Here is a 16,108-nt window from a genome sequence, read left to right as displayed (position 1 = left end):
CCGCCGGTGGAAGAAATGTCAGGCCGAATAAATGTTTTAGCCAGGTTCCAATAGGAGACTGCTCGTTTTTATATTCTGAAGCTAGTCCCAGTTGCTGTATTTTACGCCACCTGTAATAAAAAATCATTTTAAGTTATGTATTATTTGCTTAACAAATAAAAAAGAAATATGAAATAATACGTACCATGATTGCGCAAGATGGAATCGGCATCCAATAATTTGAACTCCTTGCCAAACTTCTTCGACGCTTAAATGAACTGCCATTTCGAAATCAATTACAATAGTCTTCGGGTTTAGAATACAATGCATCAAATCACATTTTTCTTTTAATATATTAAATAGTCTTAAATATGTACTTTTTGATTTATTTTTCAATAAACAAAATACTACCGGCACATAAACCTTATTGCACAATGCATGTATGGTAAAAAGTTGCCCAAAGAATTTTGTGCAAAATTCGAATGTGCCGTCCATGTAAAGAGTGTCTTGTTGGCACATAAATTCGATATTGCTTTTACAAGAAAACACAACGATATTTTCTGATAGGTTCTTCCTTACTTGTTTTTAAGTTCGCAGTATTTAAAAATATTTGTACCTCTTCAGCCGATCTTGGCAATTTTGGTACTAATCGTGCACGATTAATATTGTTTCTTATGTATCGAAAATCGGTGACAGATATAGTTTCTAATGCGTCTCTTTGATTATTTAATTCTTTCCGAATTAATTTCGCTGGTTTGGCAGAAATGTCTTCTTGGGCTTGTCTCTTTAAGGAGTTACTGACTTTTTGTCTTACCAATAATTCTTCTTCCAAATTGTGATTGTGAGTACCTTCTTTTCTCGAAAAAACTGAATTTAGAGTGTAAACTGTTGCTATGCAATTTTTGTTTGTACACCGCCACACTGTTTCTTCACTTGTTTTTAAAACTCTGTATTTTCTAAACTTGTATTTTTCAAAAATTAACAACAACTGTCCACGTTGACTTAACATAGTATCAAAATTTTCCATATTTACGCTTTTAGTAAAACTAAAATTCACAAATAACTTATATTTGTTACTTATACCTCACTTATTTATAATTTTTTCTCACCTTCTTACCACTCCTTCCAGCCCCCACTAAACAGTTTTTTGAAAATTGTTATTGGCCATCACCCTTCTCGGTTCTCCTATCTGCTCAATGGACAACTATTTGAAATAGATAGTTTTTGGAAATTCATAATGTTGTTAGAGCGGCCTGTCCAATTTGGTTTATGAATTATGATGCCGCCGACAAGTACCTACTTTCGATACGTTGGTGGGCCCTCAAAGAACTGGGAAAATCCCAACATTTGGCGTCTGTTTGTCGCTATCCTGTGGCAAAATCCACATGAGGCAACGTCGAACGAAACAAACAAAAAAAGTACCTGCATAAGTACTGAGCGCAGTTCAGTTGAAGATTAAGCAACCCTTCTGATAACCTGACTACCTGTTCCTAATCTGTGCGCATTTCGAGTGCCTCCAACCATTTTTCAGGTCAGTATTGGTGAAATTCCAGTTTATGATAGAAACGATTCGCAGCAAGTAAAGGATTTTTCTTTAAATGAAAAATAGATATTTTAGAAAACTGAATATTGAATAATTTAAACTTCATTAGGCAATTTATTTGAAAATTTCTTCAGAATGTTTGCCGAAATTGCTAGGCGTAAAATAGTCGAGTTCGGCCCTGACAGGGTAAGTACCTGCAGTTTGGCAATGGGGTATTGTAAATCTTACTTCTGGTTTGGTTTGTGATTGTGTAACTGCGTCATAAATTTCTGTCAGTTGTGCGACACCTTCTTTAATTGCAAATAAATCGGCAATGTGATGCGTTTTAATTTTTTTTATTTTCAGATTTCTGTTTTCTGTATTAGTTTGAACCTGTTTAGATAAAAAAAATTTTTTTGAATTTTGATGAATTTCACTTTTTCGCCTCTTGACGCGAAACCCAATTGATAATAAATAAAATAATGGGACAGGCTTATAGCTCCATAATGTGTGTCTCTTCCTAGCCAAGCGTAAAATTTTTTCGATAATTAGAAACCGCGTAATCGCAAAAATGGTAAGTGTTGGTATCTACGTATATTGAATTTTATAATTATTTGATGACAATAGCCGCAATAAAAAAAATTACTCCTGCGTGAATGCCGTGTCACCGGATATAACATTTAAAATTCAATGAACGATTATAAGAAACTTTACTAGCAATTACATAGCTTAAAAACACACTTGTATGTTGTAACGCGCGAAGAATTATGGTAATGTGTCTAAAACTCGAATCCGCACCTATGTCGCGAACGGAGTGATTACTTAATAAGAAGTTTAGGGTGTTTTGGAAAAATAATGAATTATTTTTGTTACAGATCTGCGCCAGGTTCTTATATGGGATGTTGAAGGTAGCTTAAAGTTTTTATTCCCTTATCGCACTGTCGATAAATTCTGTACCTTTAAGGCGGCTCTACACGTATCAAGTAGCTAAAGCAAATGACTAAATCAAGTAACTAAATTTAGTTACGGTTAAATTTCCATATTTTTGATCCTTGATAATGATTAATTAGTTTAGTTTAGTTTCCAATCAGTAGAGAAAAAGTTTCCTAATTTTTTACCAGTTTACAAATTGTCACCTGGCGTCGCTGCGTCCAGGTTTTGTTCGGGGCAGTCTGCTCTCTCATTGGCCGGCCAATGAGCAGGCTCCGTTCGTACCGAGTTTGATCCCAACTTTCCGATAAATAGACCACAAATTGTCTACGCCCATGCATTGGACGCTTATTTGCATAGGATTCCGCTACGACGTGATCGGTAATAATGCAACGCCTGCTCTGGTTTGTTATCTTTTTGATCACTTTGTACAAAAGTTCCATTCCGAAGTAGAGGAATTAACATGATACGTTTGCATAATAACTTTAACTTTATATAATAAAAATAAGTTTGGTATCTTCAAAATCTTTAAATTGGCGGAAACTTTAGTGGAGCAAAAAATTTAACATGGTATAAGGTGAATCAAAATAATTTAAACTTATATCAAAGCAAATTACACTTTTGGATATGATAACAATTCTTAACCATAAATATGGACATTAACCGTAACAAACATTATAAACAAATTCTTACAGTCGTGAAATTTTAAATTGTTCTTGTGTATTACCAGTCCGTATGGAACAAAATCGATTCTTATATTTTCCGTTAAGATTTGGATTGATATGTTAAAATTATTACTTTCTGTCACTATGCAATAATGAAACCACTGGGAGGGAAAATTCTTTTTTTCAACCTACAATTAAAGAAATGCCCATATTAATTTTAATTTCTTATATAATACTTATACCAAATATAATTGTTGTTCTGTTTGTGATATTTACATTGCTGTTATCAGAATATGTCGAAAAACATTGAGTGTTTTTATGATACATCCTTCACGTGTCGTAGTGATAAAATCTCCAAAAACAAAAAATAAACTAGCCAAAACTGAATAGGGAATTCCACAATTTTTCTTAGAAAGCAAAATAATTGCCCCAATCCTCCCACGTATTCTTAAACACTAGGTGAATTTAAAATGTTACAGGTACTTGGAACATTACATCTGATCTGTATCTTTATATATTTCTAACACATTTCATTATAAATTTTAAACTGTATTTATAAAAAATTCAAAAATTCAAAAATTCCCTATTCATTTTTGCTTAGTTTATTTCGACGTAACAGTCTAAATTTCTCCAGATCACACAGTTTGCCAGATATCCTAAATTTTCTCAATATTCTGTGTTTTAGCTTAATTTTCTTAATTAGCTCATACGAAAACCAAGGGGGATAATTATGCCTACTTTTTCTTTTCTTTGGAACAATTAAGTCAAACAGCTCAAATAACTTATTGTAGAAACCACGACATGCCAAATCGACGTCCTCATAGCTGTCAATAAAAGACCAGTCCATAACAATAAATGCGTTACGCACCAGCTCCATATCAACTGCCATAAAATTAACATTATCACCATCATCAACACCATAAATGAACTTCCTTACCTTGATCCTAACGTCAATGGATATCAAAAGAGATGGATGATGAGGATCTTCAGGGACAAATTCGACAAATTCGACAGAACCAAATCGAGTAGCCGACCATTGTCATTAGTAATAGAGTTAGGCTGCTGAATAGATAACTCACTTAAAATATGAAAAGTGCATTACCCCGTAGCTGATCAAAATTCAAAAAGGTAACGTATTCAGTGACATTAAAATCACCCAAGAATATTATTTTATTACCATGCAGAAATCGCAAAGAAAGGAAAGCATAAGGATGATCATTATTTAGATTAGGTTTTTTTAGAACATTGTAAATATCGTCAATTTTATTGCCTTGTTGAAAAACATTAAGATTTTTACTTAATTACGTAGAGGGCGCTTCAAACGCAAACTCTTTATTTAGTCATTCACCGTTTCGAAGGCTTGTTTCAAATCTAGGAACACAACTATCACATGAATTATTTTTTTGAAATCCAGATTGATGTATTGATGTTTATTTATCACAGAATTTTTTACACAGAAATCTTGTAGTTGTTTTTTTACAGCTACTTCAAGCACCTTTTCATACACCGGAACTACAGTGTGAACATAAAATTTGGAACAAAATTCATAATAACGTAATGTGATGTTTTTAAGAAAATCACTCGGACAGGTCGATTTTATTGTGAAAAATGCCATCCTGTGACGTCCAACTTGTTTAAATGACGTCACTGCTTTTTGCGCGATGACGTCATCACCAATTTTTTTTAATGACAACCCCCACTTTTTTCTTCTCTTTTTGATAGACCCTTCTACTACCTAAACGACGAATGAAAATAATTAATAACGAAGCGACTTATTGTTGTTTCTTAATGTTTCTAACCGATAAGTGATTAGAGTGGTAGGGGAAATGAAATATAAGCGAAATTCGCTTATTTATCGCTTAATTGAGTGCTTAAGTGAGTACACTTTACCGAATATTTTGACTTTTTTTTCAAATTATTTACTTTTACAGTGTGTTCGTTTCTTTGCAACATTTTTTATGGATTGTTTAAATACTTTATTTCAACTTTAAAATCCTACTATTAGGCAATTCAAAAGACAAACTTTAGTTGAGGTATGTTACAATATGTTATCGGTCGCTCTAATTCTGTAATAAAAATTAAAAATTAACAAATCAACAATTAATTTGATAATGCTCTACACTTTCAGCAATAAATTTAATAATACTATACACTCGCAGCACTTTAAAATTTCCTTTGTTGAATAATGAACTTACACTTATAGTCAGTTTTCGAAAATCATGAACGCAAGAATGATTACATGATTAAAAAATTAATTCTGTTTAATGAATAATGAGTTTTCCTATTTGCTTAAAGAGATACAAGTATTTCATTCAGTTAGCAAAAATAATTTATACTTATTTGATGTTATTTGAATAAAAAATCCTTCTAGGTTGGTTTACTTACTCGCATAACTGAAACACAAATATTTTACAACAAAGAATTTTATAATACATACATGGGTGTCCCAAAAATGGCGTATTAACGGTGCAGTACGGTGTAGAAGAGACTACCGTAAACGTCAGAAAAATGTTTAAAAAATTCTATTGGACTTAATTGCTGATTTGGCGGTCCTTGAAAGTGGCACTTAACAGGAAAATTATTTTGAAATATATGTATTAAATTGTCATGGCAGCTACCTCTAATCGTACATATTATCACAAAGTACAAGATTACTCACTACCAATATCTAATCGTGCACAATAATGAATTTAGAAGCTTTGGAAATCGAAAAAAATATTTTAAATCCACTACGGTAACATTGCAAGGTAATGATGTACGAGTACATCTTTGTTTACATTGTATTACCATTAATAATAAAAATAATAATAATTTATTTTTTTGTCTGAAAATTTTTTTCCATATTTTTTTCGTGTACATTTAAACATCCTGGATACGGTAGTAAGTAGTTAGTACGCCATTTTTGGGACACCCTGTATATTATAATAAGTTTAAAAACTTGTCTTGAATTACAATATTGTTTCTGTTAATGTAGCATGGAAAAGACAGGACTATATCTTTTATTACTGATAGGAGCAACAAACTCGCTTAGCGATATTGTTACTCTGCGAAAAGAAAACGAAGTTTTATGCATTACGCAAAATGTAACATTACCTACTTTTATATCTCCGCCATTTCTCGAAAACTCGACAAAGTCGTTAAGTTTATTATCTGGAGAAGACTGGAGTTACGACAACTGGATTTTGACAGATGGGAGTAATTCTGTATCAGGACCTGTAATGGATAAGCGGTGGGAAGGTAAGTTCTTTATTTGATATAAAAAGTGTGTATAAAAGAACGTATATCAAGGGTCCTGTGGAATTCGATATTTGATGTTTGTCGCTCTGTAGCATACTGTGGTACCAAATAGGGAAAAAGAGGTTATGTAAGGCCATTAATGACAGATTTTTAATAGACTCCTGTAAGATGAAAAGTAATTAGAATATAGAAAAAGTGTAGAACACCACAAGCAAAACAACTAAGACGTCGAACTCACAACTGACGCTAAGATTTAATAATTTGACATTTGACTGTTGACATCTGATTTGACGACTTCAACGGCTCGACATAGTTCGTCACAATAAAATTATAGAGCTGCACAATTCCACAGCACCCTTGATATACATTCTTTATACAAAATACAGCGTGATCAAAAATGACTGAGTCTGTTGGCAATGAAACAATTGAAAATTACTGGTGTTTTTGTCTCTTAATTGTCACTGACAGGATTTTTTAACTCGCGACGACATTAAAAACATTTTTGGTTATGTCAGTTATGTTTATGCTTTAAAAAAAATTAACCTTTTATGATAAATTTTAAATTTGGCAAATTTCATTGTTACCAACAGATTCAGTCGTTCTTGATCACACCGTATAAGAAAAAATATTACATAGGTATTAAGAAGGTGCAACAGACAGCTACATAAGTAGTCCCTTGTTATTACACAAGCGTTGATGATGACTTGATGAGGATGTCAAAATAATAATCTTTTCTACTTATTACGTCTAATGATCAAATTATAAATTTAGGCATTTTGGTATTATACAGGTTATTCACGAGAGGGGTATTTTTGAATTTCTTTTCGCCGCAACCCATTATATACATTATGTACATTGCAACAATATCTTGATTTCAAATTTTGAAAATAATTGAATCCACGACAGCTCTTAGTCCTGTCTCTTTGACGTTAAAGCAAAAAATCTTTGTCAATTCGAAAAATTTGTTTTTACAATAACGACGAAGGGACTGACGTGCTCCTCATTTATGGAGAGCGTGGAAAGAATTCTGTCACCGCTGCGGATGTTTAGAAGCCGATGGTAGACACTTCGAACACCTTTTACATTAACTTAATTTGTTAATTTATTTGTTGAATTTTGATTAAATACAGGTTATCTGCCAATCTGACATTTCTCACAAATCTATCCAACTGACTTTGATTTCTAAGAAATAACACATTTGATTTAGTAGTTACTGCCATTGGTATTGTTGGTTGCGGTAAAATAAAAATCCAGAAGTACCCCTCTCGTGAATAACCTGTATTTAATTTAAATAATAACTATAAAAAAATTGAAAATCTATTGTATCCATATTAAAATTGAGGTTGGTTGCAGAAAGAATAAAATTTATAAACTGTATAAGTTACATAGAAAATAGTCAAAGTTTATAAAAACAGTGAACGATTTGAACGTGAATGTTTTTATGATTTGTTTCTCCTTTAGATTTTGAAGTAATTAAAACAAACTACATAGCATTTACCTCCGTCCAGTCAGTGTCCCTTTCATTACATTCACCAGTGGAAGTGCAGCTGTATGTCAATGATTATCAAAATCTCGACCACATGAATTTAAAAGATTTAAAAGATTTAAAGGAAGGATGGTGTCATATTTCTGTTTTTTTAAGAAATAACTCCGTATATTACTTGTTGAACAATAAAGTAATTAAATCAGTGGATGCATTTAACCCACACGAAATTACTTTTAAAACTAAGAATGACACCTTTTGGAAAATACACGACTGTGAGTATCCAAATATCGAGCGATCAAATTAATTTGTAATAGAGTTATCCATGAATCCGAAATCGTATGTCGTTACTTGAACGCCACGCTCAAATAAACAGAGCGTGAAAGACACGTTAGGTCTTGACAGTTGACATTTCATGTAAACTATTGTCACGATAGTTAAAGTTACAACGAATTTAATTGTATAACCTGAATTACGATCTAACTAAAAATCGAATTTAACAACAATGATGACTCGATAGTAATGTATTATTTTTCAGATCAGTTTATAATGTCCGAAAAAGTTACGAATGGAAAACTTACAACACTAACGCTCCCTTCACCCAAACACTCTTGTTTCTTGTTGTACGTATCGTTATGTGAAAAATGTGTTCTGACAATTCCAGAATTGAACCGAATTTATAATTCGACAAATGAGCCAAGTTTTTTAAATTCTTGGCAAATGTATAAACTCGAAATAGAAGCTGATCTAGATAATTTGAGTTTCTATAGAACAACAACAGACAATAGTACGCTCGGATACTGGGGAATAGATTTACACGAATGTCCTACAAAAGATACAGGTAAATATGTTAATTTCATTTTTTTAATTCATTCAAAATCATTCAAAATTGTTACCTAGTAAAAATAAAACTTTATGAAAAGCTAAGTTATGAAGAAAACTCTTTCAATTGTTAGCAGTGCCTACATTAGTTTATCATGTTTTTAATTATCGTTAATTTTTGTTTTCGATATTTTTTTTTCTTATTAAGAACGAAGAAACAAATTTAACGGTAGGTAGATACATTCTTCACTTCTAATACATCTGTATTTAGTTGTCCACAGGATAAATGCACCTGAAATACAAGGAAACAATTATTATTTATGTCACGTTCTGCACCACGAATATAGAATGAAACGTCAAATGAAACAGTATAATAAAAGTGTAAATGTAGAATTATGTGAAGATCAAGAGTGCAAGTACATTTGGGGTTATAGTGACTCATACCATAACAGTAAGTGTGAATTTTAAGCACTGTTTTTACAAAACATTGCATATTGTGTACACTCCACTAAAAACTACATAATAGTCAAATAGTATAGTATTATACGAGCTTAATAAGACGCTTTATTGTCACACGAATGTGTGTACGACGAGTGTAGCGAGGAATGTCTTTTTCATGCCGCCGCGCCGCCGTTATCGACGGTTTTGCATGATTTAAAATCCGCCGGGAACGTTAAATTCCCGGCCTAGTACTTACAAAAATGACCTCGGTTAAAAATTCACTATAATGGGCTGGCAGCATTGATTCTTAAATGTCAACAAAGTTTGACAGAGAAGATACTTTGGTTGAACTAATTAATAATAATTTTTTACTATTTAAAAATGATTTAAATTTGTCGGCATGAAAAATTTTGTGGATTACACGTCCAGAAAATGTTTTGCGAGTGCTCGTGTCCGCCTCGGCTAGGCGCCTTGGCTACGCAATACCATATCATTTTCTGGACTAGTGATCCAAATAACTATAATGGAATGAGTGTGATAATAAGTCTTATTAAACGAGTGTAATATACTATTTTATCTTCTTTGCTTTACTAATTCTTGAAATTTCGGATGCTCCAGTTTTCATATTAGACTAGGAAGTTTTGCGTGGATAGGTAACAAACACTGACGATTTGTATTTAATAATTTGAAAATAATCTAGTAGCCGTGAAACAAATTCAATAATATCTTTACTAAATCTACTTCGTAGCTTCACATTTTACTTGACGTGAAACGGCTGATGTTGCCAATATAACAAAGCTAAAAGTTACCAAAAACAGTTTAATAATACGATCCATTTTTAACTGTTTTCGATATAATAATGAGCCCATTAGTAACGCAAAGTAGATACATTTTGTTCGTAGAGTTTTTATTGATACAAAACTATAATAAGTAGACATGTAGTAAATTAACGTAATTTTGTACCACGTTATTATCAGAATTTTTTTTTCAGCAGACAGGTTATCCCAAGAAGACTACAAATATGCATGTAATTTATGCAATAAATTCACGTATAAGGAGCCTACTAGAGGTAAATTATTGTTATCCTCAGAAATAAGAAGTTTATTGTTAAACATAACAATAAACTTCTTATATCTGAAATAACAATCTTAAATTGAATATTGCTCACAATTTCAATTACATAAATTAGTGCAAACGTTCTTTCTCTTTACCATATTTCTTAATTGTTAATTATTTGTAACTTAAAAATTTCGGCTAACTTTATTCAAACAGTGCCTTTTACAGCTGCCCAAGTTATGTTTCTCTCTACCGTATGCAAACATTTTTTTATTAACTCAATACAACTGAATGCGTTGCACATTACAATAGGAAAATTATAATAACTTATTATGAAACTAAAAAAATGCAGGGCTATCTGAAATACGTGTTATTTATTTTTTTTATTTTTAATCTGGAAGAACTCGCCAATTTTTGAAACTCGACAACATTTTACAACAGTCGCAAAAGTTTTCCAAGATTTTTTTCCCCCCAATTTTTACCAAACGAGTCGTTTCGTGTGATTAACAAGTCTCTATTTTTTTTTTTAGAACCATGAGAATTTTTCTATAACAATGTAACGTTTTTGACAAGGCTCCGTTTCTAAAACAACAGAAAATTTTCGCCCTTACCCATAGGCCCAGTATACAATTTGATGGTTGATTGATTCCAAATGACGGTTTTTCGTAAAAAATTTAAATGGAAAAACGTTTCATTTAACAAGCTATTGAAATTAACACACGCATTTTAGATACACCTTGTATAACTAAATAATTATACTGTGACGACCGTGATTAATACGTTTCAGTTGGCAACACGTAAAAATTTAATTCAAATGTCATCAGATGTCATTACAATAGGAACTGTCATTATTAATTATTGACTATTAAAATTTGCTATTACAATGTGTTTACTTTAGAGTTTAGATTAGAGTATTACTTCAGAATTGGAGAAAGACTTGAGAATGGTCTTATTCGACACTGCGAGTTTCTGAGGAATTTCAACAAAAGTTTCCGGACTTTCAAGGCACTTACCAACAACTTGCCTTGATTATTTCGTTTTTCCATACCTGAAAAACAACATGTTCAAAAACAGACCTGACACAATTCCCCAATTAATGCAAGTAATTACCAAGTAATTACTGATACCTGCAATTTAATTGATGTTCTTTGCGAAGGTCATTTGAAAACATGAAGCGAAGAGTAACATTATGTTTTAATCCCATTGTTTCATTGCACTAGGTGAGGAAATTCTTTTACAACCGACAGATCAAGATTTCAACGTTCTCAAAATCACTAACTTAACTTTTAAGACTGACATCTGATAACTGAAATCTTTACGAATTGCCAACTGAAATTTTTGGTCATAGCCAACTCTAATTTTCGAACTCACGGTAGTAGCGATTTTTAAAATGTGTGAAATATTGCGCTGCTGACTTTTAATTTTTATTTTTTCTTATCATAAATATCGATTTTCGTTACAGAAAGTAGTATGTCGATTAAGACCATAATTGTATATTTTAAGTACGGTGGGAGTGACGAGGATCGAACAAAATAAGTGAAAAAATTAAACATTAAAACAAATATACCTGAGGAGTTGAGTTACACTTATTCATTAAGCATGTACTCCTGCTCACATTTTTCACATTTAGCATATATTCAACAATATAAATTTGTTTTCTTTTTAATTTATAATTTCTTTTTACAGGACTCCTCATAGGGAATACAACAGTAATAACAACAATAAGTCTAATCGTAATTTTCGGAGCATTGATAGTAGTAATAGTAATCGTGGTAAAATCTAGAAAAAATGTTAGAAATCAAAATATAAATGAAACTGAGTTACATAAACTGCAAAGAGTAAATGTTACTTGACTGCACAATCGACAGCGACAAACGGGCTTGCCCTACCGCTGCCGCTGCTGTCTTGCTGAACCTGAACCCGGGGTTCTGGGACACTTCGATGACCATCTTGCTCAAGGTACTGTTACGATTCAAACTGCCGCGCGCTTTAAAATTTTCACGAATGTTCTAGAACGTGCTAGAACCCCCATCGCACCACTGGAATCGTATCCGTTTCCGCCAAAAACCTCAGTGGAGAGAGAGGGGCGAAAATTATAAATAGGACGAACCAGCAACGAGGACAGTGACGGCTCGTAAGGGAGGGCTCTGGAGCGGCGCCCCCCCAGAAATTTAAAAAGAAATAAGAATGTTTAAATGTGTTCAATTTTTTTATTGAAGATACCTATTGAATTAGTAGAGTTATTTATTTTAAGTAAATATAAATTTATCGTATGCAAAGGTTGCAGTGATCGAACTTATCAGCGGTAAGTTTCATATTATTCATTCTCCTTCCTTAGGCGACGGCGCACAGAGGGGTATTGGACGGTGAAAGTTGATCAAAAGTCGAAAATTTAAAATTAATTTCATATAGTTGGGCAATGTAACCACAAAAAAATACTCTTTTTAAAAAGATTAAATTTGACCCCCCATGCCATTTAAAAAAAATCAAGTTAGCCTGGTATCTTCAAAATAAATGATGTTGAAAAATTGAAAAAATCTTAGATGATAGATTTTAAACACTTCTAACTGTGTGCCAAATTTAAAGGAGCTCTGCTAAACCATTCTGAAAATATTTAGCTGTATCCATACCTCTAGCGACTCTGTATATTTAAAAATAATTGGTGTGTTTTGGTGATTTTTTTCTTTTTAAGTCACTTCTGTATAGAGGTTAGTACACGTAAAAATTAGAAGTGGGCCTTGGAAGACCTTGGAAATTAGTTTAAAACACACCACTTTTACAACATACGTTATTTATAACTTCCAGTTGCAGTTCCTTTGTGTTAATGGTATTAAAAAAATTATCAAAATGCTTACTGACTCGAGTCCATCACAGAAAACTTTATAAATACAGAAAAAATTGACAGTAAAACTTTGTATAACCAATAACGTAGCAGGTCAGAACGCAGCCCTGAGAAACAATAAGGTTCGTCTGGGCGTCCGCCATCGTGCATTTTTTTTTTTGAAACTGGCAAATGACAACATACTTTATCTACTACCCCACTATATGGTTCAACTAATGAAATTAAATTTTAAATTTTCGACTTTTGATCAACTTTCAGCGTCTAATACTCCTCTGTGCGGCGGCCAGCACGGAGTCCGCGATTGCGTATACCGCGTCAATACAGCGTAGAGTTGCGTTGCCCTGATAACGAAACGTTTCACCAGACGATTTTTGGACGGAGAAGTCAGAGCCCCAGCGTTCACAGGCTTCGTTGTAAACGAGATTTTGACGCGCCTCGACAGATTTTACTCTTTTAATGTTGAACAAAATTAAAGCCAGTGATTTAAAAAACTTAATTTTGGTGTTTTTACTATAGAAGCGAAAATTGAAACTAGCGGTCGACCAGTGCCAAATTTAAATATTGTTCATGAACAGAAATAATACAAAAACAAAGCTGCATTTACCTGCCGGTTTGATAAGAATAAGAATTCAAATTGTTATAGATAATTTCAAAAAAACAATCACATACATTCGAAATGACCTACGATCAGTATCTGACAACTCGCAAAAAACATTAGAATTTGAGATTTTTCTCCTGCGTGAACGGATTTTGATAAATGTCACAACTTGTCAAAATTAAACGTCAAGCTATTTTTAAAGATTTTAAGCGATTTGAATCCTTTAAACCCACAATACACAAAATTGTAGTTTAATGAACCACTTTAGTGCCAATTTTAGACACTTTACTGACGATTTTATCTAACTTTACTGACAATTTCGGAAAAAAAATTTGTATCTCATATGTACAATTACGGCCATGGAATTTTGGCCGTCACTTGTCATTCCATTGACATGAGATGTAAAACGGCCCTTACTTATTCGTAACCTCACTTTCTACTATTACAAGCATGGATTACAAGACTGGTCATTTTGATATTGACTTTTCTCTTGTCAAAAATTTAGAATTGTCTCCCTCGCTTCTGAGGGATTGTCTATTTCCTAATTCGTTTCTTTTTATTGTTAACAATATTCTGCAGCATCTGCTGATCTATAGTGTTGCAGCAGTTTGTTATTTCCTCCGTAAGTTCCTCCAACGTGTGCATTCTCCTTTTAAAAACTTCGTCTTTTAGATGGCCAAATATACAAAAATCTAACGGTGTTAAATTTAATCTATTACTTATAATTCTATTGCCATAAAATTGTTGAAGATAGAGCAAATTGTCTGGTGTTGTGTGAGCGGTAGCACCGTCGTGTTGAAAGTATCCATTCTGCAATTCTTCATCATCCAGCTGATTAATAAATATTTCCAAAATTTGTTCCCGGTCCTTAGTGGCATTTATATTTTCATGGAAAAATATCTCCAATTAAACGCCTTCGTGAGACAGCAATCCATACTCCAACCTTTATAGAATGCAACTGGGTTTCTACAAATAAATGCATGTGGATTTTCTGAATTCCATATTCTATAGTTTTGTGAATTCACATATCCAGATAAATGAACCCATGCTTCGTCCGAAAAAAAACTGATGTCTAATAATAATCTGCAAGCAAAGTTAATATTAAAATTGTTTCATTCAATTCATCATTGCAAACCTATCATCATTCAAACTGGTTAAAAACCAATTACTGCATTCTAAGGGCCTTTCAGAATCACCTGGTCGAAATTCTTGAAGTGTGATTTTGTAGGGATTGAAGTCCAGGTTTTTTCTAACAATTTTCTGACAAGTGGGGAGTGGTACATCAGTCTGAAGTGATAACTTCCTGAGGATTTTTTTTAGTTTTGTTACGTTTATCAAAAAATGAACTTTATTGTTGTCGGGAGTCATTGCTATTACTATTTTATCGGTAGATTTTTAATATTAACTTTTCTTGTCTAACAGAACCAGAAGGTGTTAGAAAATAATTAGAAAAGGATTTAGGTACCATTTTTTTTACTCTACAACTTTTGTGTTTAAGGTTTTGTTGGGAAATAATTAGGGGAGCCAATATCAGAGGATTTTCACTATTGCACGTAAAGTGCCTATGTGCCAAAATCCATTCTACACCCTGTATATAAAAACTGAATAAATGTATTTTCAATTCAATTCAACGAGGAGGGCAGTTCACGACCTTTTGTTTAGAGGCTTTTACGGGTGTCCCAAAGGGGGAGTCAAGGGGGTGATTTAGAGTGCAGTAGGTGCTGGTGTGGTATCGTGGTGGAGTCGACGAGGGGACGAAGGCTGGCTGGAACGACGATCCTTCAAGAATTCTAGACCCAAGCGCGGACTGCGGATCAGCGACCCCACCGCCTTGCCTGGTAGTGAGCATCGGCGCTCATCAACGACTTTTTGTGCGAGATTCTTCTCCGGACCTTATCGCGATTAAAGTTTTTTTTTCTTAGTTATCTGAAGCGAAGAAGGAACCTGAGGACCTCCCCGCCGGTGTGGCCAGCGTAGCGGTATTAGCGCCCGTCGCAAGGATCGGCCACCCTTCTTCCTTCCCTTAGTTTTTTTCACATTAATTATTTTTGATCGCGGAGTCGGAGAAGGAGCTTTCAGGCGTTACTGTAATTTTTGTCAGAATTGTTAGGTCCTTTCGGATCCCGTTAGAGTTATTTTACTTTCACCATTTTTTTCTCCTTGAATAAATAAACATTTCGTTTAAGATAGAGGTAATTTGAAGAGAGAAGAACCTGTCACGTGACCTTTGCTGCGCGTTGAAGTGGAAGGCACACCGAGTCCAGTGGCGTAGCAAATTGTTTTTTCCCAGCTGTTTGATGTTCGACATACAAAGGTACAAGAAATTGGCCACGACTGTTTTCTGAAAACTTTTAACAGGCTTATGCATTGTTATATTTTTCACAAATAAATTAAATTTGAATCCGATGAATTTATTTTAATATGAATTTAACGTAAACTGTTCGATAAAAGTTTCTTTGCCTAGCTATGTATAATTAGATTTAACATCATAACAACTCCTGAGTTAATAATGGACTTAAAAGTGGGCAATATA

At 33.2% G+C, this 16,108-nt stretch overlaps 1 protein-coding gene and 1 long non-coding RNA gene across 5 annotated transcripts; one reads left to right on the top strand and one right to left on the bottom strand.

The window, feature by feature from the left end:
• Window positions 1-462: 462 nt before the first annotated feature.
• Window positions 463-1,695, bottom strand: LOC138129329 (uncharacterized). The gene is made up of 3 exons (XR_011159192.1): window positions 1,402-1,695; window positions 1,089-1,348; window positions 463-1,025 (listed from the first exon to the last, which is right to left on the bottom strand). It is a non-coding gene; the product is annotated as an uncharacterized lncRNA (long non-coding RNA).
• A 3,289-nt stretch (window positions 1,696-4,984) lies between these two features.
• Window positions 4,985-15,981, top strand: LOC138127972 (uncharacterized). Of its 4 annotated transcripts, XM_069044141.1 has the most exons (9): window positions 4,985-5,129; window positions 6,071-6,333; window positions 7,795-8,091; window positions 8,355-8,657; window positions 8,910-9,089; window positions 10,071-10,148; window positions 11,822-12,094; window positions 12,149-12,369; window positions 12,416-15,981. In XM_069044141.1, the coding sequence occupies exons 2-7, from the start codon at window positions 6,072-6,074 to the stop codon at window positions 11,986-11,988; spliced, it is 1,287 nt and encodes a 428-aa protein (XP_068900242.1). In that variant the 5' UTR covers window positions 4,985-5,129; window position 6,071; the 3' UTR covers window positions 11,989-12,094; window positions 12,149-12,369; window positions 12,416-15,981. The 4 variants fall into 4 exon arrangements, with proteins under 4 accessions (XP_068900242.1, XP_068900243.1, XP_068900240.1 ...); XM_069044142.1 differs by having other exon boundaries at window positions 10,074-10,148; window positions 12,149-15,981; XM_069044139.1 differs by having other exon boundaries at window positions 12,149-15,981.
• The last annotated feature ends 127 nt before the right edge of the window (window positions 15,982-16,108 follow it).

This window comes from Tenebrio molitor, chromosome 4 (genome assembly GCF_963966145.1).
Source record: "Tenebrio molitor chromosome 4, icTenMoli1.1, whole genome shotgun sequence".
In the NCBI taxonomy this organism is placed as follows: domain Eukaryota; kingdom Metazoa; phylum Arthropoda; class Insecta; order Coleoptera; family Tenebrionidae; genus Tenebrio; species Tenebrio molitor.
This window is presented reverse-complemented; position numbering and strand designations above follow the sequence as displayed.